Source organism: Medicago truncatula, chromosome 1, assembly GCF_003473485.1.
Source record: "Medicago truncatula cultivar Jemalong A17 chromosome 1, MtrunA17r5.0-ANR, whole genome shotgun sequence".
In the NCBI taxonomy this organism is placed as follows: domain Eukaryota; kingdom Viridiplantae; phylum Streptophyta; class Magnoliopsida; order Fabales; family Fabaceae; genus Medicago; species Medicago truncatula.
In genome coordinates, this window is record NC_053042.1 from 3,984,981 (window position 1) to 3,996,328 (window position 11,348).

Genomic DNA, 11,348 nt, shown 5'->3' on the forward strand with positions numbered 1-11,348 from the left:
TTAGATAGTGGAATTCTGGAACTGGAAAGTTAACATCTTTTACCTTCATATATATAAACCTTGTAAAATGAAATTTTCATTTGGAAGACCCTAATATGGACCCCTTATTTTAAGGTCCACTCATGGTCCTTGTTAATTGACCGGCAATAATGGGTAATGCACTGTACACCCTCCTTTGAACAATGGGTAATACACTTTCAAGTTTACACCGGAACAAATTACTTTCCTAATTTTGGTCATCCATTTCTTCTTCAACTCTTACCGTACAACTTCATTCCATGTAAATATGTGAATTTTGATTCTTGGGTATGTCGTTTCCATAAAAGAAGAAAAATAGTCATCCGAATTTCAGCAATTCATAAATCTTTGTTGAACGTCAATCTCCAAAATTCTAAAATCCTTATATTTGCTGCCCTTATATCTGGTCACCTTTCCCCCCACCGATTTCAGAACCACCATTCATGATGTTCTCTTTGTAGAACTTCCAAGGTCGAGTCCTTTAATATGAGAAAACACTACTATAAAATTTTATTCCAATTAAACTGGATTCCAGGTTTGGATGAAGTCTATATGGTGAAGATGTTTATGGTGGTTGTTTTGTTGGCAAGAGTTAATGGTTGCAATAATAGTGTTGGCATTTACAATTCTGTTTGTCGAAAATAAATTGAAGCCTGTCATTTTCTGTTTAGTCCATATGCTATTGTTGCAATGAAAGCTCTGTTGCAGAATGTGCTATTTCTTCTTTAGATGTTGCTTACTTTTGGATGATGAAGTTTGTTAACACTGAATTTAATTAAATCATTGCGTGAATGATGGAATTGAATTTGGGAAGAAAAAGTGAGTAAGGGATTTGTTGTGCGAATGATTCACGTGGAAGGAGAATGTACATTGCTAGTTGAAGAAGAAATAAAGGAAAAAAAATTGATGTTCCCATATAAACTAGAAGGGGTGTGTCTACCCACTATTGCCACTCAATTTGCAAGGTCCATGGATGGACCTTAAAATAAAGGGTCCATATTAGGGGCTCCCTTTTCATTTTACATCTATAAATTATTGTACGGATGTTTGTAGTAAGTTTATTTTGATTTGTTTCATGACACCAATTATGCATATGGGTCTAAAACAGTTTATTAGAAATTAGTATTTTTTAGAAAAAAATCTTGCATGTTTACAAGTTGTTTTAATTGTCTTCAAAGATGTAGTTTAGTGATGTGAGTTAAGACGTCGAAGGAGTATTATGTTTTCAAAGAGACCTTTGGTTTGTCCAAATTTACATATAATGACACAAAAAATTGTATTTTTTTGTCCAAATAATTGAAGCAATTATTACTCTATAGAACCTACATAAGAAAGTGATACAAAATAAAGTCTTGAAAAATGAAGTTTTAGTTTCATCAGGATAAATGCTACAACCATCAACTCTACCCAAAAAAAAAAATTAAATTAAATATAAAATAAAATGAAAAATATATGAAGCAGGTCAAAATAATGAAAAAGAAAAAAATACTGAATTTCTATGATTCTGAGATCAAATTAAGATGATAGGTTTGTGAATAGGTCCCTCAACAACAACCCATGCATTTTATAAAATTTTACTCAAAGTTTGAATCAAAGTGTGAATAGGTCCCTCTAACAACAACAACCCATAACAAGAGTGAAATGCAGATGAATCATATCTTTAAAATAAAATGCATGCATCATATGCCAAAAAGGTCAAGCTTTCCAGATTTTGAAAAGCATTTTCTGAAACCAATTTCTTTGAACTGTGAGAGATGATTAATATAGGTTCAATGTGCACATGAGGCTGGATCTTAGACTTGTTTCACAGTTACAACAAATATGTACTATTGTTACTTGTTAATATGTCCTACACTTTTTGTGTACAATCCTCAATCAATGACTTTAACCATATGAAATTTCCGAATGTGAATTACTTTCGGAATATGGTGATACTATGAAACACAAACTCATACACGAACACGAAACGGACACGTCAACATCAATAATAATTTGAGAAAATGACATAATTCAATGTAATCATGCGTGTCAGTGTCATGTCGGACACCATATTATCCCACACAGAAACACGCCTAATCAAAGGAGTATCTTGCTTAAGCTTAATTGCTTCATAGGGTGATAAACAAACATAAATTGCAAACCCTTATTCTATATATGGGGAGAAAAAAATCAAGAAATCAAGAAAAGGAAGAATATTTAGAAAAGGGTTATACCGATATTCAAAGGATTGGAGTTCAAATCCTCGTGAAGGAAAAACATACCGACATAACAACCGATATACTAACATTTGTTTATCGAAATAAAAGTAAAATTACTAAATAACTCTAGAAAGACTAATATCCCAATCTAAATATGCCATGTCATCACAGTATAAAAGCTTGCTTGGAGGGCAATCTCCTGAAGATGTTCTCAGCATGCCAAGGTGTATTGCTTCTAAATCTTGGATGTCTTAGATAAATAAATATGCAAGGGAAGATGATAACTTTAAGAGGAACAAAATATGTAACAGGGAGACAAACAACACAGAACACCAAAAATATAAATGTAGCTCTTGGATCCCTCCAACTGATCAGAGATTGTAGCTTTTCTAAAATGGTGGCCAATTCATCAACCCTTTTTTGTCCATTCCTACCAATGACTCTCAACCTATCATACCTCCTTCTCAAATGTTCACCTCCAATTTGAGTTGGAAAGAAAACAAGTTCTTCTTCTAAATCATCATAATTTGTTGTATCAGCACCAGATAATGTTGCATCTATGTGACAAGGATGCTCATGCTTCTTGAAATTATAATTATCCAAACCAATCTTGAAAAGATAGAAACTCACCAAAGGTATCATTGGCTCTGGATACAAAAGCACACATAAGCAAAAAATATGAAAAAGCACTGCTTCAATTGGATTCTTCCATTGCCTTATGTCCTCTAACCATTTCCAAAAAGCAAAAAAGTAACTAATAAGACTCATGATCCTGTTATAGTTTGCTATTCCTTTTCTCATACTCCACATATCTGATCTCATATCAAGCATATAAGACACAACTTCTTCCCTAAGTGCCGGTTCCGCCTCGCTTAAACTCACTGATATAATGCGAAAAGCTTGATTTCTTAAAGTATCAAACTGTGTAGGCGACAATGGTAAGAAGTAGTGTACTGCAGGAAACAAAGGTCTGCCGTATAATGCACACTTATTAAATATAGACTCAAATGGAAAAGTAAATGTAGACTGAGATGTCCAAGTAAACTTCACTGCCAAATGGATTTCACCCATCTTAGTTACACCAGAGGGATGTAAACCTATAAGAGGGTAAGAATGTGCATACACTTTGCCGTTTTCAAGTGTTGATAGACGAATCCTTATCTTAGCCATTATAGTATCTCTTGCACCTCTGGCTCTACTTTCAGGATCTAACTGATTGTTATCAAAAACTCCAATAGTAATGACTGTGAATGGCTCATAAACTTCCCAAACATATTGCTCATTCCATCTTGGTTCACGGCTGTCAACACTTGTTCTTGTCCTTACCCATTTTGGTCCATATTTCGCCACACAATATGCATCGGTTCTCCCCCCAATCTTCATTGGCATCAAATTAGTTGCTTTTAAGATTCCAAGTTCCAAAACACCAATGCTTGGTGGCCAATGATCTCTTGATGAAGGCCTAAAGTCACTACTATATTCGAGAGGCTCGTCCGACACATGATAACCACCATTCAAAGAAATCCTCAAATGAATCTTACTAGCAAACTTCACCTCCCTTGCATTCTCAATAATTCCAGGCCTATTAAGATCCACCCATCTATCATCTGCAGGTACATCATCAAATCTTATATCCACATCGTTCGAATTATTCAAATTAGTTGTATATGTACCCAAACTCACATTCACATGATCAGCTAATCTTACTTGCTCAACGCTCAAGACAAGTTCTTCATCGAAAGGCTCTTGTGTAACAAACATCAAATCCTCATTCCAAAACGGTTTCGCGCTCTTTTCCTTAGAAAAACTAGTTCTCAAACAAAAACTCTTCCCTAAACCAACTTGGACAAACAATTCCGAACTCTCAGGAGGAAATTGTAGTAACAAATGGTGTGCTTGAATCACAGTGACCTTTACATACCTAAGGGAAGGTGACATATATACCTTAGAACGAGTATAGCAAACAGAATCATCAGTTATCTCTGTTGTATCTGAACACCATGCTTGAGGAAAATATTCATCTGCTTGTGTTCCAAACCACATAGACAACATGATAGCCCCTCTAGCAAGGTTCGTACCAGCTTGATCCTCTAACGTATACCGTTGAGGTGCCAATGAAGATTCTGGTGGCACCCTTTTTGGAATATCACCAACAGCGAACTTTACATGACCAATGAACATACCTGACGTCCTGTCTTTCAAGAAAACATCTACGTTGCTAGAGCTATTTTTTCCATTATCAAAAGCAAACACTTGGTTCAATGATGAGTTGCTGGTTTCTAAGAAAAATGTTGTTGCTTTTGCGTTTCCAAGTACCACCTCTACATAGAGATTATGGATATTGGGAAAGTCTATGACCTTTACAACCCTTACAAATAAGAATTCCATTTCTTCAACAAGGTCATATCTCCTTGTAAGCTTATCAGCTTCAAATGCAGCATTATTGTTAACACTAGTCTCCTTTGGTGCATTCTCATTATTTGCCATTTTCTTAACCTGCATTGTACAAATAACTTTTAGCTTTATTACCTTATCATGCAAGTGTAGAATAATTCTCAGCATGTATTAAGAACAGTTAGGGACCATCAGAGAGACTTTAAGATGGCAAGGAATACATGTAACACCAGTGCTGGGTTTGGATAAACAGTTTATTTTGCAACATATAGCATAAACACTAATGAAAAAGCTATTTCTATAACACAAGATAAAATCAAGGCAAACTGTTTTCGTATAATCTATTAGTTGTTTTTATAAGCTATCCTGAAGAGTTTATGGAAATAAGCCGAAAACAACTTATAAACATTTCATAAATTGTTTTCATAAGTTTTCTCAAATCAGTGTTACAAGTATCTATGTCACGAGATAAATTCAAATAAGTCAATCGAGACATATGCTTGCTACTATAGACATTTAGAAATGAGAAGAAATCATGTTATAAATATAGGATTTGCTTTTATAATAAACAGTATAAAGAAACACAAAAATATGACCAGCAAGGAAAATAAATCTAGCAAATTTCATTAAAAAATCTAGCAAAACAAAGTTAATAATATTTCATAAAACAAAAAAGCTAATCATCAAAATTACATGATAACAAAAAACAAAGTCATATGAACCATAATTAAGAAGTACATGAGTCAAAATTTTATAATGTATACTGTATTTGATCCCAAAATTGAACACATGAATGGTGTACATGAGTCAAGAATCAATTATGAGTATGAAATTTATTATCATCCTATGAAATCCTTTTGAATAAAGGTTGACTCTAATTAATTGTGTAAAATCAAGTTAACAATTTTTTCACCGTGGATGCAATGGAGAAATCAAAGGATACGTAGGTAGTTCATAGGTGAAAAACTTGTTGCGTGTTGGTTAATTTTAGATTATCAAACCAAAAGATCATATGTAGTAATTGCTGCTAATATTTTAGAGAAAATTATTTTGTTTATCTTAACTTAATTTTGGGTAACGATTTTGTCTTTTATTTTGTACCTTTACATCATTTTTGTCGTTTTAATTTATTTGCATATGAATTTTCAAATTTTAAATCTATAATTCTATTTTCATATGAGCTCATAGTCTTCAGATCTATGATCGTTTACTCATGTTTGTATATAAATCTTAAATTGAAGCTTGGACCATATGCAAATAGAGCAAAAGGATAAAAATGACCTAAACATGACACAAGTGATATCAAAATAAAAGTAAATATAATAAAATAACAAATAAATAAATAAATAAATAAAATGTACACAAACATGACTAAATATTCTAACACACCTAGGATAGCGCTGCATACATACAAGCATCAAACAAAATTAAAAAAGTGTCAATGATTAACATGTATTTTCAGTACGTTCATAGATTAGGATGTGTTTAGATGAATTTTTAGAAAAGCAAAACCGCGATGAATGTTGATAAACACAAATAATATAGAGATGAATTTGGAAAACATACATACCTCTTGAAGAAAACCAAAAATAGAGAGGCTTAGAATAATTTGCTACACTCGGTTTCTCTCTATCACTATCTGTGATTGACTCAAGGTGGAAACATTAGCATAATTTTCACCAATTTCTTGTTTTGTGTGCGTCAATGTCTGCTATTTATAGAATTTTCAAGGTTAGGACAAAAATAATATGGTTTTTTTTAGTGTAAAAAGGTATGAACTGATTGTGAAATCAATCATAATTATATTGATTTTCTTTCCTTTTTTAGTTCATTGTTTCTTCTTCTTTTTTGCTATAAAAATTGTTTCTTGTTTTGACTACAACTAAATTTAGGATTTTTTTTTTTATTTTCAGCACATATTTTGGGCGCAGATATCTGCCGCTTTTTTCCTGATGCTTTTATTTTTATTTTTCCTGAAACTAACCTCAGTCAACAATTAGCAAGTTAGGATTTGTGAACTTTTTTTTTTTAATTTATTTATTTAATTTTTTTTCTTATTTCTAACAATTTATTATTATTTTCTTTTAAAAAAAAAATACTATTTCTTTTTTACTTGCTGTTTTTAATTTTGTTTTTTTGAAGAGGCTAAAATGTAATATATTACCAAAACAAAGAGGCATTCCTAGCACAAGGCGTGCCAAGGAAAAAATAGAGTCGTAACAATATTTACAAAAAGGGAAAAGAAAGTAGCAAAGGAAAAAAAAAAACAAAGATGAAAGAATAAACAGTTAACCATAGCCCAACATTGCTAGGGGACTAAGCCACCAACCATGATAATTGAGAGAAAATTGAAAATTTTCCTTCAACCACGAGAAGGAAAGTAGCTTAATTTTGTCCACTCAACGCAAAATCGAGCACTCTTTACCATTGAAAATTCTGTTATTTCTTTCTTTCCAAATTTCCCACACATTAACAAACCAAATGACGCTCAACAAAGAATGTCGCATCCTTGGTCCACCACCACCAAAACCGAATTGATTGAAATGATCTGTTGTACCGAACGGTAAATCTATAAAAAGACCAATCCATTGAAGAACGTAATTCCAGACCGACCCAAAAAACGAACAATGAAGAAATAAGTGATTGACAGTTTCCTGAGAGCCACACCCAGTAACACACAAGCAAGAGTCATGATTTATTGCACCACGCCGAAATAAATTATCCTTTGTTGGTAACCTATTATGAAACAGACGCCAAGCAAAAACCACAACCTTCAGAGGGATATCCTTATGCCATAGAGACTTCGCATCCACCTGACCGTCAACTAAAGGCCGATAAGTCAGAAAATTGTAAGCACTACGAACAGAGTATACATTTGATTTTTCCAACATCCATAGCCATATATCTTCGTTATCAACCTGCAAAGTTACATTTTGAAGCAATAAACATAATTCCCCCGCCTGCTTCTCCTCCCACACAAGCAACCTCTGCATCCACTTCCACGCCTCACCATTCTCTCCCCACCCTAACTGGAACATATCAAAAACAGACACCCATTTGGACAACGACAACTCAAACAATCTACTAAATCTATCTCTAAGGGACACCCCGCCAACCCACACATCCGACCAAAAATAAATATGTTTCCCATTCCCCACCAATCGACGAGCATGGTCACGAAACCAAAGCTCCTTGCGCAAGGCAGCAGTGGTGCGCCACCATGTCGAGGCATGTCTCCCACCATCCAACAAAAAACCACCCTTCTCTCCATACCTCGCCAACAACACCCTGTACCACAAACTCTCATTCTCCACCAACACCACTTCCCCAGCAAAGCACTATTAAACTCCCTAAATCTCCTTTACCCCCAAACCACCAACCTCCTTTCTCATGCAAACCGAATTCCAATCAACCCAAGTAATTTTTGTGTGGTCATCACTCCCCTCCCAAAAAAAAAACAATTTAAAATAGATTCAATAGAGGAGGAAATACCTGAAGGAGCCTTGAAAAAAGAAAGAGCATAAACAGGCAAGGATGACAGGACAGACTTAAAGAGAACCAAGCGGTCACCGAAAGATAAATGTTTAGATTTCCACCCCGACAGTCTAAAGTGAATACGAATAATCAGCGGCTCCCAAAAAGACAAACAACGAGGGTCACCCCCTATAGGCAGCCCCAAATACACAAAAGGGAGGCTTCCAAGTCTACAACTCAAAACAGACACATAATTCACGTATGTGAGAGGGAAAGAGAATTACATATGTCGAAGACACATAATTCACTCAGCTTATGTTTTAATCTTAGCTCTTGCATTCAATCTATTGTCTGTAACCAAAAAAAAAATTCTATTGTCTCATATTCATTCTTTAACAAAACTTGTTCAATAATTAAACCAATAAAGAGTGAATATTAAAAAGAGTATATTGCTAACATTTTTTTTTTTTTAGGAAATATTGCTAGCACTACTCTCATTCTCATATATATATATATATATATATATATATATATAGGGCATTTCAAGTAAGAGGGTTTTTATTGTGAGAGATGAGAGTGTTAAGTTACAACCCTTGGATCAATCTTAACGGTTCAAAATGAAACTTTACTTTTGTGGTCTCTCACCTCTGGATTATCGCTTCTTTCCTTCTCATATTCTAGATCTCCCTTTTCTACTTCTCTTCTTCGTCACGAGAAAAAGGGTTACTGACAACAAATTTGAAGTTGGTTTATCCAGACTTAAAGACAAATTTGATTATTCATTCAAAATTATTTCACACCATCACAGAGGGTCAGGAATTTAACTACCATAGAACCTTCAATTTACCGTTCATGTCATTCATCTATCTTCCATCTTCTCGTTTCTATTAATTTTCATTCGGTTCATCGTCATCACAACAACACCAACCCCTCTTGTTTCATACCTTCTTCCCATAGATTGTGTCAAAGAAAAGTTATATTTTTATGATTCTGGGTTCAAAGAGATCTACCCTATTGAATTCATGCTTCATAGATTTGTAATTAGAAAATGAACGGCGTGAAGAAAAAAAAATCATCCAACCTTCTCTTTCATCTTATCCTAAGGGTGTGGATGATTATTTTTATTAATAATTAACGGTTAAACTTGATTTGCCTTGCCCAAGATCTAGAAAGGGAGCAGGCCAAGAACCACAAGGGGATGAGTTTATTATCCTTGGTCAATCATGGTACATTATAAAAATAAAACTATTATCCCAACAAAATAGCCTTGCCAAAGAATTTGGAAAGTCAAATTTGAAACAAGAAAAGAAATTGCAACATTTACAGGGGAGAAAAGAGCAGGAGACGGCACAAAGGGATGAAAGGGTGAAAAGATTACGCTGTGGTTATAAAAGTTAGAGATCATAGTAAAGATTGATCCAATGGTCACCATTTGATCCTCTCATCCTCTCATTATAACACTCCTCTCATTTGATACACCTTATATATATATATATATATGGAGCATAACAAGTGAGAATGACTATTTTATGTGAGAATGATAGGAGATTTTTTTCTGGATTCAACTAAAATGTTTTTTTTAGGGATAAACTAAAATGTTTTGAATTTCTCTAAAAATAATGTTTCGAACAAAAAAAACAAAAGGGAAAAATTTGTCAACAAAAAAAAATAGATAAGTGAAAATTAATTTTTCATTAAATTGGGCGTACACCACAAAAAAAAAAAAAAACTGATTCTGGTTATTAAAATTATTAACACCGTCAAAACAATTATTAAGCTGCAAATAACATTGACGTTAATAGTGAATTTCTTTGCTTTCTTTGGTGCTCATTAATTGTTTGAAAAAGGAAAAAACACGGCTCCTTAATTTGAACAAATGGACAATTCTGCCGAGAAACTAGAGAACAAGGAGCGTTTCATTTAGTTAGTTACAAAATTACCCTTTCATTTAAAATTAGTTTGAATAGTGATAAATGGGTTTTTTAGTAAACTAGTTACAAACCCGTGCTTCGCACGGGTTGAATAACGTATCTTATAAAAAAAATATTCCAAAAGAAATATTTACCAAAATATTTATGAAAGCTCTACCAAGTCTTGATTCATGAAAAGATGATATACTTTGTTCATGAAACCAGGAAAACACGATCATAATTAAGTTGAAACTAATTGGAACCAATGCAGGGTAAAGAGCATAGAAATAAATTTGAACTTCATCGAGTTTTTTTCTATTTTTTAAACAGTTTCACTTATCACCTATAGAAGTTGAGATTTGATTAGATATGATTGTTGGTAATGTTTTTGTATAATTAACCTGAACTTTCTTACAATATTATTAATGCAATTTATCTCTGTATAAACTTCTTAACTCAACTTCTCTGGAAGCTCTATGAACATGTAAGTCAAACATTTATTCAGAAAAAAAAAATTTTGATTAGTATCAGACGGCCAAAGGACTAAAGTTTAAAATAGTAATTTTACCACCATGACGATGATAATTTTTTTCAATCAAAGAAGGGTACCACCATTCCTATTCCTCAACTATACCATCAATTGTACCGCAAAATATAAACGCATCACTCACCCTAACTTCCTTTAGTTCTGCAATAGACTTCTTTGGATGGAGATGCAAGAAATCTTCATCTATCGTTGGTTTATCCCTCGGACCAATAAGCGGCACAGTGGGCTACTTCCGATTGAACGCAACACATACATATTTAATTAATGTGTATCAGAATCTGAACATATATTAAAAACCACGACAATCCTAATAAAATAACTAACCCTTTCTTAAATTCAGCAGCCTCTGATATATCTGGATTGATCATAATTCGGGTAGTATTCACTACATTTTGCGGGGATCCATTCTCTACAAAAATTCAACCAATTACAAAACTTATAAGAATATTCATACATTAAAATTTCAAAATGTTTAGAAGAAATAGACCAAAAAACACACCACTGAAAATCTTCACTTTTGTGAACTGCATATCCAGCACATGCAAACCTTCATCAACTTTGGCCATGAGTTGTTTCAAGTGATCCACATAATCTCCAAACAGAGCAATCTCACATTTTCCACTTGTGACAAAAACCAAACAGAAGTTTAAACGATGGTCCCTTCTATAAACAAAACGAAGATAGATCTTAACATGCCTCATAAAATAAGATATCAACATGTGATCAGTTAGCTGAAGCAAAATCATCTTGGTGATCTTCCCATCCTTAATATACTCCCTTACCTCCGATATTACAGTCATTAAGCCA

The 11,348-nt window shown here is 33.5% G+C and overlaps 1 protein-coding gene across 1 annotated transcript; it reads right to left on the reverse strand.

The window, feature by feature from the left end:
* Positions 1-2,381: 2,381 nt before the first annotated feature.
* LOC11432409 (FT-interacting protein 3) lies at positions 2,382-4,703 on the reverse strand. The gene has a single exon (XM_003588895.2). It carries the CDS (start codon positions 4,701-4,703, stop codon positions 2,382-2,384), a length of 2,322 nt encoding a protein of 773 aa, XP_003588943.2.
* Between the last annotated feature and the right edge of the window lie 6,645 nt (positions 4,704-11,348).

Bases quoted from the DNA above. Each gene is read 5' to 3' on its own strand.
- LOC11432409 (XM_003588895.2), bottom strand. From the start codon at position 4,703: ATGGCAAATAATGAGAATGCACCAAAGGAGACTAGTGTTAACAATAAT.